This window comes from Euphorbia lathyris, chromosome 3 (genome assembly GCF_963576675.1).
Source record: "Euphorbia lathyris chromosome 3, ddEupLath1.1, whole genome shotgun sequence".
Lineage (NCBI taxonomy): Eukaryota > Viridiplantae > Streptophyta > Magnoliopsida > Malpighiales > Euphorbiaceae > Euphorbia > Euphorbia lathyris.
Window position 1 is genome coordinate 94987547 of NC_088912.1, and position 14286 is coordinate 95001832.

The 14286-nt window shown below is 33.8% G+C and overlaps 1 protein-coding gene across 5 annotated transcripts; it reads left to right on the forward strand.

Moving 5' to 3' along the window:
- Positions 1-3481: 3481 nt before the first annotated feature.
- LOC136223513 (uncharacterized) lies at positions 3482-13586 on the forward strand. 5 transcript variants are annotated; one of them, XM_066011547.1, is made up of 8 exons: positions 3482-3553; positions 3642-3724; positions 5213-5799; positions 10721-10793; positions 12256-12553; positions 12676-12807; positions 12963-13100; positions 13241-13586. In XM_066011547.1, exons 5-8 carry the CDS (start codon positions 12283-12285, stop codon positions 13519-13521), a joined length of 822 nt encoding a protein of 273 aa, XP_065867619.1. In that variant the 5' UTR covers positions 3482-3553; positions 3642-3724; positions 5213-5799; positions 10721-10793; positions 12256-12282; the 3' UTR covers positions 13522-13586. The 5 variants fall into 5 exon arrangements, 4 of the variants coding, with proteins under 4 accessions (XP_065867619.1, XP_065867623.1, XP_065867621.1 ...); XR_010685996.1 differs by lacking the exon at positions 3482-3553 and having other exon boundaries at positions 3568-3724; positions 12963-13123; XM_066011549.1 differs by lacking the exon at positions 3482-3553 and having other exon boundaries at positions 3568-3724; positions 10699-10793.
- The last annotated feature ends 700 nt before the right edge of the window (positions 13587-14286 follow it).

The window sequence follows — 14286 nt, forward strand, 5'->3', positions numbered from 1 at the left end:
ACTAATATCAACGACTTTCAGGACATGCCAGCTCCATTAAGGAAACTCTTTGTTCACCATAACTACTTTTAGAAAACCCAATCAATATGATCGTAGGTAGGGACAGACCGATACTATGATTGGAAGAGGTTATGGCTAGCCCAGTCCATCCAAAAATTCATATTAGTATGGTAGATAGATAGCTTTGACCTCAATCTAGCCCAACAATTTTTTTTTTCAAACCTAATATTCTCTTCTCTTTCTTTCATTATCTCTCTTCTTCTCTAATTTCCATGGGTTTTTTTTTGTGATTTTCTGTTGAAATTTTTGAATTTTTTTAATCTTTTGATAATTAAAAGCTTCTTGGAATAGATTATTTTAGTTGTTGTATCGATGATGGGTAAATATAGAGGAGTTTGACTATGTGGTTCACATAACAGGGTGGTGCTGGACTTCCCCGAGAAGGCTGATGAATTGAAGGCGTAGTGGAAGCTTGTGCAGCAGTGGGGTTGTGGCGGACAGTAGGGATTGGCTGGTACTTTAACGACTAGCTCGGCAGCCAATGGAAGATGCATGCTCTAATTGACTCGTTGCTGAAAGTTAACCTAGATGCCTTTTAGATGGACGGGAAAAATAGAAGGTTTGGAGTTGTGATTTGTGATGCAGAGGGGGGCTGTCTTGGTTGTTGCGTCTATATGGTCGGCTGACACATTGAACATATAAATTGCTGAGGTGATGGCTGCAGTTAAAGGACTGCATTTGGTTCGTATGGAGGTTAGCCAAACATTGTTATTGAATCTGATAGCGAGCTTCTAGTGGACGCACTAAGATGGAAAGGGCAAGTAATGGGTGTAGGGTCAATGATTTTTTATGACTTGAGGCTGAACTTGATTCATTTCCAAAAGGTCAAGTTCTCCCACGTAGAGCGGGATGGCAACAACGTGATACATGAATTGGTTAGATGTGCTCGTTTTCTTAGTGAGCCTATTATTCTAATAGAAGAAGTACACGTAGGTATTGATGTTTTATGCCTAGCTGATAAGTGTAACCTGAGTTCTACTTAATGCAAATGCAAATTTTTCAAAAAAATAAAATAAAAATAAATAAATTGAGGAAGCAATGGCTCACTCAGGGCCCCCTTGCCAATTCTACGCAGAATAAAGAGGTTCAACTTGTTGGGTGGTGTAGGTCGAAGGATGGGGTGGTTAAGTTGAACACGGATGGCTCCTGTCTCAACAATGGGAAGATCGCGGCTGGAGGCGTGCTCAGGGACGCGGGAGGTGCCTGGTTGTCTGGATTCACCCATAACCTGGGTTTGGGCTCATCCTTTTCAGCGGAACTTTGGGATATTCTTTCTAGAATCAAGCTTGCCAGAAATCTGGGTATTAGAAGGCTTGCTGTGGAGTCTGATAATATGGAGGCTATTAGTATGATCTCTAATAATCATGCTTTTTGTCTTAGTAGCCAGAACCTTATCAAAGCAATAAGAAGTCTTGGCTCCTCCTTTGAGTCCTTAGAGTTCAGCCACATCTACAGAGAACAAAATCGAATTGCGGATCGCTTGGCGGCGGCTGGGCACGAGGGGATGTTAGGTGTTTCCACCCTTTCTGATCCTCCTATCTATCTTTCTTCTCTCCTTTTAGAGGACAGAGTTGGGGTTAGCTTTCCTAGGCTGATCCCAGGTTAGCTTTTGTCTCGGTGTTGGTTTGTTTTCTTTCCTGTTTCTACTAAAAAAATGGCTCACTCAGGGGATAGGGATTCTCGCTTTATTTTTTCCTACCATTATTTGTGCTATCTTCCGAATAAAGATTTAAGTTTTTGAAAAGATCAAAATTGATAAATCATCACTTTTTTTTAAGATGTTAGTATTTTTAACTGTCTTTGCTAATTGTTTGAAACTCAAGATATCATTTTATAAATTTTTAAACTACATAGTTTATATTTGAAAATGGTTCAAACCACAAGTTTTATACTTTTCCCTTATTTTATTTTTTAATAAATAAATAAAATTACTTGAAAAAAAATTAATTAATAAATAAAATAATGTAATTTATAATTTGAAAAAAAAAAGAAAAGGTTATATTAATCAATTTACTGAAGTTTTATAAAATTCCTAGTATTTGATTTAATAATAATAAAGGGTAAATAATTATAAGGTCTCTGTCTTTTTACCTAATACACTAGTTAGTTCCTCTGTTTTTAAAAATAATTATATAGTCCCTCAGTTTTTATTTTCGTCAATTCTTTAGTCCTTATGTTTAAGTCAATGGTCAAACTATACTAAAAAAAATTTAAAATACCAAAATTACCCTTTAATCTATATTTTAATAATAAGCATATTATATTTTTCCTATTTTATGTTTTTTTCTCTTTTTTCTCCATAATCATAATCTCTCCAATATTAAGTAATTAATTTATTAAGTTTTATATAATTATAGAACTTTAATTTAGTAATGTAAAATTTATTGACTAAAAAAATAAATGAAAAATATTTCAAAAATTATTAAAATAGTAAAACTATACAAAATTATAAAAAGTAATCTACTTATCTCTAACAAATTTTATGAATGAATATATAGAATCTAATTTTTTTAAGTGATCGAAAATTCATAATACAGTGATATTAATGTTAGTGTTCAAATATTATATTAAAACAAATTAAGAGAATAAATAATATTTTTTATGATTAGTATACATAAGTATATATCAATTTTGGTGTATATATTTTAAAAACATCATTAAAACTATTTAGATTAAATTTAAAACTAAAATATAAGTTTTTTTTTATGTATATAACCAGGGGCAATTTTGTACTTTCATCTAAAAATACAAATGGAAGGACTAAAGAGTTGATTAAAACAAAACTTAAGGACTTTATAATAATATGATGGACTTACTAGTTTGTTATGTAAAAACATGAAGACTTTATAATTATTTACCCAATAATAAATTGGAGTATAATAAAACTATAAAAAGTAGCTTCATATATGTGAATACTAGGGATTGCAACGGGTAAGGTACCCGCGGGTAGTGCCAATCCCAAATCCTTACCCTTTTATTTTTTAATTACTCGTACCCTTCCCATTACCCCAACGGGTATATGTTTTGCATCCCATACCCTTCCCATTTAATTCGCGGGTACCCTTACCCGTTAAGAATTAAGAAATAAAATAAAAAATGTTACAAATTTATCTAAGTATAAATTTAATAAATCATCGATTTAAAAATTGAACAAATTAACCTTAATCAATAAAAATAAAATAGTTTAGTGGTATCACTTAATGGTTAAAGAACAAAAGTTTAGTATTCAAATCTTACATTTATATCCAAAACATAATAATATTTATTAATATATAAAAAATTTAAGACGGGTAATGGGTACCGGGTATCCTGGGGGTCTTCCCATATCCGTCCCATTACCCTAACGGGTAATGGTTTTGATCCCATACCCATCCCATACCTTTTATACAAGCTACGGATAGTCCCATTAGTATCGGGTACCCGCGGGTAGAGTTGCGGTTGCCATCCGTAGTGAATACAGCTCTCTTGCTTTCGCCTCTCCAAATCACACCAGGTCGGTCTTCTCTCTCTCTTCCTTCTTTCGTTAAATTCTCTCTATGCGTTACTAGTCGTATCTGATTATATATAATTGCTGGTTTCAGGTGGGCATAACAGAGGAAGATCTGATGTACTCGCTGGTGGATCTTTATTTAACGCAAGATCATGATAGCCCTTGAAAATAAAGGTTCGTCTTGCTTTGCTGTGATTTCTTTTGCTCTTGTGTAGTTATTCTTGCGAATTTCAAGTATCAATTCGTTATCTGATCGACTGATTGGCGCAATTTTATGTGCCCTACTGTCTCCGATCGGGTTTATGAGTAGTGGTGTGTGACATTGCTGTTCTCCGATCGGATTTGTACTTGATTTTGGGTCTCCCCCTTCCTTTTGCTTTGCTGGTCACACTCTGTGATAATAATGTATTGTAATTTTTTCTCGAGCTACAGCGAGCTTGGTGAATGTAGATTGGAGAACTTCATTACTAGCTTCTATGTGGTTAAATTATTTGGGGTTTCCTTTAGACTGTGTTATTCTGTGGGTGGTGTGGTGTGATTGATTAGGCTTGGATGCTTAGACTGCTGGTAGAACTTTATTTTCAGCTGAAACCTAAAATATGGATGAAGGATTGAACGGTTGATTATAATGGAATTACTTTTTTTCTTCGGAGTGAAATTTGTAATGGTGGGAGAATTTGGAGTTGGAATTCTTAAAATTAAGCAAATTTAGAAACTTTTTGCTCATAGTCGGCTCTCGGGCAAGTAGTCGTTACAAAACCCAAATTTAGATTAGATGGTGATTTAGAATTTGTCTCTGGGGCAAGGGGCAGTTGCCAAAGGCGCACCAAGGCACGCCTTGGTGACATAGGGTCAGTTAGGGGCAGTTTTGTGTTTTTTTTTTTGGACAGTTACATATCTAGAACAATTGTTCTGAAGGTCTCAGATTAGAAAAAAAAAACAAATATTAAAAAGGAAGAGAGAGATTGTATGTTTTAATTAGAAGAGGAAGAGAGAGATTATACGTTTTAACTAGAAGAGGAAGAGACAGTTAGAACAGGAAGCGACATAGTCTTATTATTATAATAGGAAGATGTTTAATAGAACAAACCACAGAAAACGAATTCAAACAGAAACAAAGCATCCAAGGGGAATTCGAATTCAACATGAGTGATCAATTTGGAGAGTTTTGATTAGGAGTAGAACTTAGGATTTAGTATTCAACTTTAGTTTTTTAACATGGGGTTCATTTTGCATTTTAAAATCTATTTATGCTTAAGAATATTGTCATGATTTAGTATTCAACTTTAGCTTTCTAACACGGGGTTTATTTTGCATTTTAAAATCTAGTCATGCTTAAGAACATTGTCATGATTTAGTATTCATTGCACTTTTATGTTAGTTCTATAGTTTTTTAATTTTTGTTTTTGTAAGTGGCCTCGTCTCGTTATGGCGCGCGCCAAGGCTCCAGGAACCCTGGCGCCTTTAATAACTATGTTTAGAATTGCTCACAACATGCATGTCTTCCACCTCCCTCTCAGTCTATTCCCTCCAAATGGATATCTTTTTATATCAGGCATATCTTACATATTTCATTTTGGTTCAGATGTACATTTAGTCATGGTTATTGACGATGAACATAAACTCGTTTTTTTCTAATATTTGATGCTTCTTTTACTGCAGAAACTCTTCAAAGGAGCTGCGAGGCATCCTTAAAATGCCTTCTGACCAAGGGATTCTCTTATGGGAATTCCATTGATAGCTTTTCAGAGCTTAAAGAAGAAATCAGTGCTCATCCAGCTGCAGATGTAGTGGAACCAGTTCACTCAGTGAGCAGTGAATTTCTTGACCTTCCTCCTGAATATCACAATAAACCCACCTACCATCATGATTTTGGCTCGTGGTCAACCTTTTATCCAGACTCTCAAAAGGTGCAGCAGTGCCAAATGAATTGCTTTGAGAGCCATATTCATCCCTTCCCAGTTGATTCTCGGTTTCAGTATGCAAATGCCCCGTTCAATATATATTCCCATGGATACCCATATGACTTCCAGCTTCAAGATTTTCAGTATTTTGTGGTCATAGACTTTGAGGCTACATGTGACAGGGAAAGAAATACCCATCCACAGGAGATAATTGAGTTTCCATCTGTCATCGTGAGTAGTGTTACTGGCCAACTAGAAGCATGTTTCCAAACATATGTGAGGCCAACTTGCAATCAACACCTTTCTGATTTCTGCAAGGATCTGACTGGTATCCAACAAATCCAGGTTGGTTTGGACATCCTTTACCTTATATGCTTGAGTGTTGAATGCACATGTTATTTGGCCCAATATTTCTAAACTGAAATTTGATGACATCAGTAAATTTTTAGCTGCCCTTTGGTAAAAAATTGACTTATGGTGGAAATTAGGTGAGCCTTTTTATTCCAAATTACAATATAATTACTTGCTGCCTCAAAAAGTTTGAAGCACGACCAGGTGAGGAAAGCTGATCATAGATAAGAAAGAATTGAATGCTCAAATAGACAAAGGGAAATAAATAGTTCTGTTCTTTGTATTTTACTAAGGATTTGCAAATTACCCTTTAATTTGCTGCAATTTACATGATCTGGACTTGGAACCTAGAATTAATTTCTAAATACCATATTACTTAGGAGTATATATTTGTCATGGAACCGTTTGAACTAAAAGCTCAAGCCGATAGTTAAAGGTCCAGTTCATATTAATAGCTGACACACCCCCACACGTTAGGATTGAAAAATTCCCTCTTGGGTCTCTAGCGCCGTTATAGAAACTGTACTATAAAATTATTTTATTTAAGCCATTGTGATTATTAAACTAAAGACGGGTAAAATAAAGAAATTAAAGGTGCGAGATTGACACAATATTTGGTGAAAAATTGGTATTTTATTGATATAAATCAAGGTTTGAATACATGTGTTCAAAGTAAGTATAAAAAATGAAATTAATTACGATTGAAATTTTTTTTATACTAAATATATAGCTAATTCCAATTGAATTGAGAAAGCAAATCAAATACAAGGAATTGAAATGCAAATAACAATAATTTGGAATTCAACGACAAACTTGGAGCCACAATAGCTATCTCGGCTGGACGTTGAATTTTGGTGTCGGTTCGAGGTTCTCGGAGCACCGCGGTTGATTGGCACGAGCGGAATTGATCTTGGCAATTTGTGACTTATGGTAGGCAACAATGGGGCAGATTTGACCTTCAACTTCGGGGGGATCGTATGAGTGCTTAAGAACATAGAATTGGATGAATAAAAAGGCTAAATTTAATTTTAGGAAGTTAGGAACAAACTTTTAGAAGGGATCGAAGGCTAAAACGAAGTTTAAATAGACGGAAACGGTCTTTGAAGATAGTTGGACGAATCTGGCAAAATTAATTCTAGCTAAGGAATTGAGCAAACTAAAGGCTTGAGAACGCTAAATTGAATTGAAAAAACTTCAAAAGAGGCTATTAGAACTTAAAGCTAAAGCAAGCTAGAAAAAGGAAAAGTGAACTAAGAACTTGAAGAATAAAGAACAAAAACTAGGATTTAAGTATTGGAGTTTTGAGAGAGGGTTTTGTGTGTTATTATAAAGAATGGAGAGTCTATTTATAGTATTTTGAAAGGTAATTTGTGTAATTAATCAACCCACTTCTCCTTAATTTTCTCTCAGTTTTTCACCAAAATTTGACACCTAACTAACTTCCCTAACTTCCATTAACCACCATCAATTACCTCCTAACTTCCCTTAACTTCCACTAGCCACCACTAACTACCTCCTAACTTTGGCTTAATGCATATATACACACCTAAACTTGGCAAGTTTTTCCTAATAGCACCCTGAACTTTTAAAATAACCTATCACACACCTATAGTTGCCTTTACAAACCTATTGCACACCTACCTCCTAACTTTTAAAATAACCATCTCGTTCGTTAAAGACGAAAGATCTACGATTTTGTGTGTAGGAGGTCCGAATGAGCCAACTATAGGGGTGCAATAAGTTTTTAAAGCCAACTATAGGTGTGCAATAGGTTTTTAAAACCAACTATAGGTGTGTGATAGGTTATTTTAAAAGTTCATGGTGCCAATAGGCAAAACGTGCCAAGTTCAGGGTGCTCCAGGACCCCCTTGCGCCTTAGTGCGCCTTGCGCCTTTAATAACTATGGGCGTGGGCTTACAAAAATAAAAATAAAAATTTGCCCCTATCTGACAGAAAATGATATTATTTGACTATTGAATTGTAAAAGAAAAAAACACGACGAGGGTGTGAGTTTTGATCGTTGGTTCGTTTTCAATCAAAATAGAGTATAAAAATGCAAAAATCCGAAACCTGGGAACTTCGTAAAAATTACCGAACTGCCATCAGATCATATTTGTCCATAAACTGAAATATTGGATCTTCGATCAAATCACCTATATCTAATTTTATCATTATCTTCTTCCACCCTTCCAATAAAAAATAAATTTAGAGGAACCTAAAGAAGAGAAAAAGCTAGCTAAGTTGGCTATTTAAAATAATTAATTCAACTCTCCAAAAAAAATATTAAAGTTAAGTTAAACTATTCATGCTTGCTGATTCTAACTAGACGTAAAATTTGGCTACAATCATGGTGAGGAATGTCCATTTTCTAAATATGAGAGCCAATCAACTTTTATTTTATTTTTTTTGATGGGAAAGCTAAAATTTCATTAGATAATAAGATTGTTGGTACAAGAGTAAGGAGTAAAACCTCACATATATATAGGCTAAGCCTAATTCATGATCCACACGGGCAAAGAAAAGATTAAAAATAGCAAAACAGACCATTAAAGGTACAACTAACATAGAAAACCACTGAATCATATATTTATCGTAACCCCAGATTCGCAGCGGAGCAACTGTAGTCCAATCTTTAACCTTTGAACCATTCTGAAACTTCGGATCTACGTCCCTTCTTTTGCAATTCCGTAGATCCAGTGATCTACGGATAAGATCTACCTTTTCTGCACTTGCTACGACAGAAAAAGCTACAAAAGCAAAGATCTTAACCCACAGATGCACTTCAAACGGAAGCCAACAGAAAACACAAATACTACACTAGAAGGAAAAGACAGAAAAAACAGGGGAGGAGGAAGAAGGAAGACTTCCTTCTTCCTCCTCAACTAGATAGAAGTAACTTGAACCTTGCTGGGAGTAGTCGGAAGAAAAAGAAAAGGAGGGGAAAACTGATATTTGGCCGAAAAAGGAGGAGGAGAAGAAAAATGGGGGGAGGGGGGAGGCGGCTGATGGTGGCTGATGAAGGAAAGGTGAGGCAGAAAGATGGAATCCGTAGAGAGAAGGGAGACCTTCTCTCTCTACTATACTTACACTTCGTGATGTGTTACTATAATCAACTTTTATTTTTAGAAACAATAAAGTTGACTGGTTTTGTTATAGAAGGGTTAGTGACGATGTGTCGTATATAATGCATGCATCAACGATATCTTTTTGACTGTGAATTGTCCTTGAATTTAAAGAAACTAAGGTTGATTGGCTTTAGATAGGAATTTTCCTAAGTTTTTCCAATGAAACGGTACGCTAGGAAGGATGTTTATAATCGAGGACTGTTAGTTGAGCTCAACAAATTGTTGGTTTTTTGAATTTCAGAATGATGCTGGAAATTCAAAATTTAGCAAACAATAAAACATTTATTTATTGATTATCTTTAAAAAAAAATAAGATGAATAAGTAAATAATGTCAAAACATATAATAAAACCATGAACTTTTAGGCTTTTGAAAATTAAGCTTCTGAAATTGTATATATTGGCCATATTAAAAAAATGTGCGCAATGCATTTATATTAAATAATAAAGGAAAATTCTCATCTCACGTCATGTGATTCGAACCTATGACCTCCCAATCATGTTAGATCTGTCAATGGATTGGGCTCGGACTGGGCCTAATAGGTTTTTAGATAAAAACATCTAATCCAGCCCACTATTAATTTATGCGGTTTCGGGCCGGGCTGGGCTCGGGCTTAATCATCAAATCCTAAATCAGCCCATATAAACCCACCTAAAAATATATACATAACTTTTAATTAAATAAAATAAAATTTATACCTAAAGTAACTATTTAATATATAAATTTATTAATTTATTAATTAATATAAATAGACGGGCCGGACTGGACCGGTCCGTGCTATTTTTATCAAGGGAAAATTACACGGAAATTCATCTTTTAAAAATTATTTACAACTATATCAAGTCATAATTTTGGATTATATCAAACTAGTAAAATCATTACTCTTAATATATTTTAAGGATTAGAATTTATAAATTAGAAGTCTAGAATATATTTTCTATGGTTTATGATTTATGAATTACAATCTCGATTTCTTAAATTATGGTGTAAAATCATAATATAGAGAGAATAATGACATATTAAGAATTAAATTTATTGATATGACTTAATTGTAATTTTATACTTAATTATGATATTCATGTATTTGACCCTTTTATCAATCTCAAACCCGTCCAAAATATAGGCGAGCTTTAGCAGGTCTGGATTGGATTGGACTTAAGATCAATTTTCATTGTCCAAATCCAATCCAATGAACACTGGTTTGGGCAGGCTCATAGTCAGGTCTAATTATAGGTAAGCTCTCAACCACTAGGCTAAGAGCTTCACCATTATACTATATATTGACCCATATTCACTGGCCATTTAGCTAAGAAAACCTTCACAAAATGAAGTTAAGGATTAAACCTGTTATTTTTAATTCCAAAGAATCCTTAAAGTTATTAAATTTCAGAAAACAAATATGTAAAAATATATTATCAGTTAATCAATCCTTAAAATTTGAAATTAGTTATAAATTTAAGGGAAAAGTACAAAATAAACCTTTGTGGTTACACATGTTTTCGATCAGCACCTTTGTGGTTTAAAAGTTTACAACTTGGTACCTTGAGGTTCATTCCGTTAGCAAACACCTACCAAATTGATTAACGGTGTTAAAAGTCAAAGGGAAAAGAATGAATTTAATCCTTATATTTATTTATTTTATAAATTAACCCCATTATTATCTAATTATCACAAACAAACTCCAAAATAAAAAATAAAAATCAATTGCACCATCTTCTCTGTTCACTCTTAATTGTTCTCTCTGTTTATATCAATCTTTTCTAACCCAGCCCCACTCTTCATCCAATCAAGCTATCGATCGCTGAAGCAAGAGAAAGAGAAGGGAATTTCTTCCCCCCCACAATCGAGAACGATCGCTCCCCAGGTACTCTCCTCCTCCCCACTTATATATGAACTTGTTTTCAAAAACCAATTGAGCAATGCCATGTGATTTCATCTGATACTTCTTGCTCTTATTGGCTGTACGAGTTTCTGGTTCTACTGTTACTGTTTCTTGCTCTTCTGTTTGATGCTTAAGTTGTATTATGCTTAAGTTTCTGGTTCTACTGTTACTGTTTTAGAGTTATGTTGACACTTCTTGCTCTTCTATTTGATGCTTAAGTTGTATCATGCGTCTGCTGGTTCTACTGTTATTTCTTTTCAATGTTTTTATGGTTTCCGATTTCAGTTCATTAATTTTGTTTTTCCAATTCGTAATTTTTCTGGGATGCCTTGCTTGGTGGTTCGGCTGATCTGAACATTGTCCGCTTTTAGGAATTTTGCTTTCATGGTGCTTTGCTGGGTTTTTTCGCGGTGGTTTGGCATATTAAATTTTCCAGTTTGTTCTGGTAGAAACTTGTAGAGAGATGATAATCGAATTGCGTATGATCTTGTCTGTGCTGCTGTTGAATGTTCTGTTCAAACTGATCTAAAAACATTAAGGAGAGATAGAGAAAATGGTGGGAATGATTTTTATTTTTCTATTTTGAGGTTTATTTGTAATAATTAGATAATAATGGGGTTAATTTATAAAATAAATAAATATAAGGACTAAATTAACTTTTTTTCCTTTCACTTTTAACACCGTTAGTCAATTTCACATAACGGAATGAACTTCAAGGTACCAATTTGTAAATTTTTAAACCACAATGGTGCAATCGAAAACAGGTATAACCACAAGTTTTATTTCTCTTTAAAAAAAAAGTAAATAATTTATTAGTACTCTTTAAAAAAAAGGTAAATAATTTATTAGTCCTCTCTTTTTACTAACACACTATTTAGTTCCGTTTTTTTTTTAAAAAAAAAAACATAATAAAATCCCTATAATTTGTCATCGGTAACCTTATGGTTGTCCGAAAGCTATGATATGTTTGGTTAAAAATTTTAAAAAGATAAATAAAATGACCAATAATTGATGGTGACAAAAATATAGATCTTATAACGTGTTTTTTTAAAATAAGGAACCAAAAAGTATGTTATGTAAAAATGTGAAAATTAATAAATTAAAACTTTTTACTAAACAGTTAATAATCACGTCTATTATTTTGGTATTAAATTTCCTTATTAGGTAGTGATGAAGTTGAGATAAAATAGAATTAATTAGTTTCCTAATTACCTACGTCACAAACAAACTAGTTTAGTGTTCATAACATTTATTTATTCTTTAATTAGTAATTTACATCTTTTTTTTTTTGAAAAGAGTAATTTACATCTTCATCTCTACTGTATAGCCGCTGAAGTTCTTTCCTTCCGTCGGACTTTTAATTCTAAAGAACCCTTAAAACTATTAATTTTAGAGACTAAAATATGTAAACATAGTTGGCCGACATTTTATTTATGTGCTGCAGAATAATCAAATACACAAAGATTGAAGAATGACAAACAATATTGCTCTTCCTGTTGGGTTTCAATTCAGTCCCACTGATGAAGAACTTCTCGGACTATTTCTTTCTCAAAGGGAAAACTTGCCCCCTTTTTACCCTATCCAAGTTGCCGATGTTTACGCTGACAAAGAGCCATGGCTGCTTTTCGATAAAGATGTGCAACAGATACATTATGTCTTTGTCGAGTTAAAGAGGAAGACTATTAAAAGTAAAATGGCTAAAAGGGCTTGCAATTCTGTCCAATTCGGTTCCACTAACCAAGGTACATTTCTATTATTTCAGTCATTTTTAAAAATCACTTTATTGTTGTTACATTCATTTTACCAAACATATATATCAGTATGAAGATATGTAGTTATCTAATCTAGTGTATAACATTTTTAGGTGCCATTGAAAAAATTGGAAATCAACAAGAAGCAAATCCAACGGAAGCTCGTAGGTTATTGCAAAATTCAGCTGCCCAATCCAATCTCTTGAGTGGTGATCTGGATATCCGATTCAATTTGAGTAACCAAGGTTAATTTCTATAACTTAATCGTGTGTCCATCCATTAATATTTCTGTCATTTTTATGAAACTCATTATTGCTATTTCATACACTTTAGGAAACATATAAGTATTGTGAATATACATCTTCAAGTGGTTATTTAATATTGTGTATTGCGATTTCAGGTGCGATTGAAGAAATTGGAAATCAACAAAAAGAAAATCTAACAGACACAGAAGCTTGCAGATCATTGCAACCTTCAACTGCCCAATCCAATCCCTTGAGTGGTGATGTGGATGTCCAGTTCAATTTCCGTAACCAAGGTTAATTTCTACAACTTAGTCAGGTGTTTATCAATTAATATTTCTGTCATTTTTATGAAATTCATAATTGCTATTTCATTCACTTTAGGAATATGTATATATCTTCAGTAGTTATCTAATCTTGCGTATTGAAATTTTAGGTGCTACTGAAGAAATTGGAAATCAACAAGTAGCAAATGCAACAGAATTAACGGAATCAGAACTTTGGAGATTATTGCAACATTCAGTTGTCCCATGCAATCCGTTGAGTAATGATGTAGATGTTGGAACTCTGTTGGACACAACTATTGATTGGAGACCATGCGATAATTTTGGGGATGAATCATCAATTCCGTTGGACGACAACGTTGCAATTCAAGGATATCAACAGTTTATTAAATTGCACAGTAGAATTAATCAATTCAATTGTAATTTGCGATAATTAACTTGGTTTGTAGTAGGATTACATTTATTTGGTGTTATATAAAATCTAACTTTTTATTCATTTGTCTATGTTTCAGCTTAAAGCGTTTAATTAGTCTTAAATTACTGATTTTTGTACTGATTTCCTAATTTGGCATGAATTCTGTAATATGTTGATGTTCAATGTCAGAAAATTACAAAATTGATACTTAAAAATCAGTTGTATTTACAAAATCTCCAGTAATCATATCAGGAGATCTTCAGTTCCAAATGGTGAAAAATGTGTTTTAAATCTGGAATTTCACAGTTTCTTGTTTGAAATTGTCTCTGCAAAATATAGTTGGGCTAATTTTAATCCTGTATGTTTCTGCATATACTGATGATATATACTACTAGAGATATGGTTGGCTCAGCAGCAGGATCAGATAGAAGCAAAGAAGCTGTTGGGATGATGGCCCTTCATGAGCGTCTGTCTCAACACAGCAAAATAACACTGGGGGCAAGCCTTCCCTTGCCAATTTATTTGGCAAGAGGCCGCTCCTAAGACTCGAACCCGTAATCTCTTGGTCACACGACAACAACGTTTACCGTTGCGCCAAGGCTCACCCTCTCAGCAAAATAACACTACGAAATGTAAATATAAAACAATATTAGAAGGAGCTATAAGGAGCGAGAGCCGAAGGGCTCCAGTCCCCCGAACTCTACGCTAGCTCTGTTCCTACTGGGTTTCAATTCAGTCCCACTGATGAAGAACTTCTCGGACTATTTCTTTCTCAAAGGGAAA

Bases quoted from the DNA above. Each gene is read 5' to 3' on its own strand.
- LOC136223513 (XM_066011547.1), top strand. From the start codon at position 12,283: ATGACAAACAATATTGCTCTTCCTGTTGGGTTTCAATTCAGTCCCACT. The intron at 12,554-12,675 runs GTACATTTCTAT...TAACATTTTTAG, and splicing joins ATTCGGTTCCACTAACCAAG to GTGCCATTGAAAAAATTGGA. The intron at 13,101-13,240 runs GTTAATTTCTAC...TTGAAATTTTAG, and splicing joins GTTCAATTTCCGTAACCAAG to GTGCTACTGAAGAAATTGGA.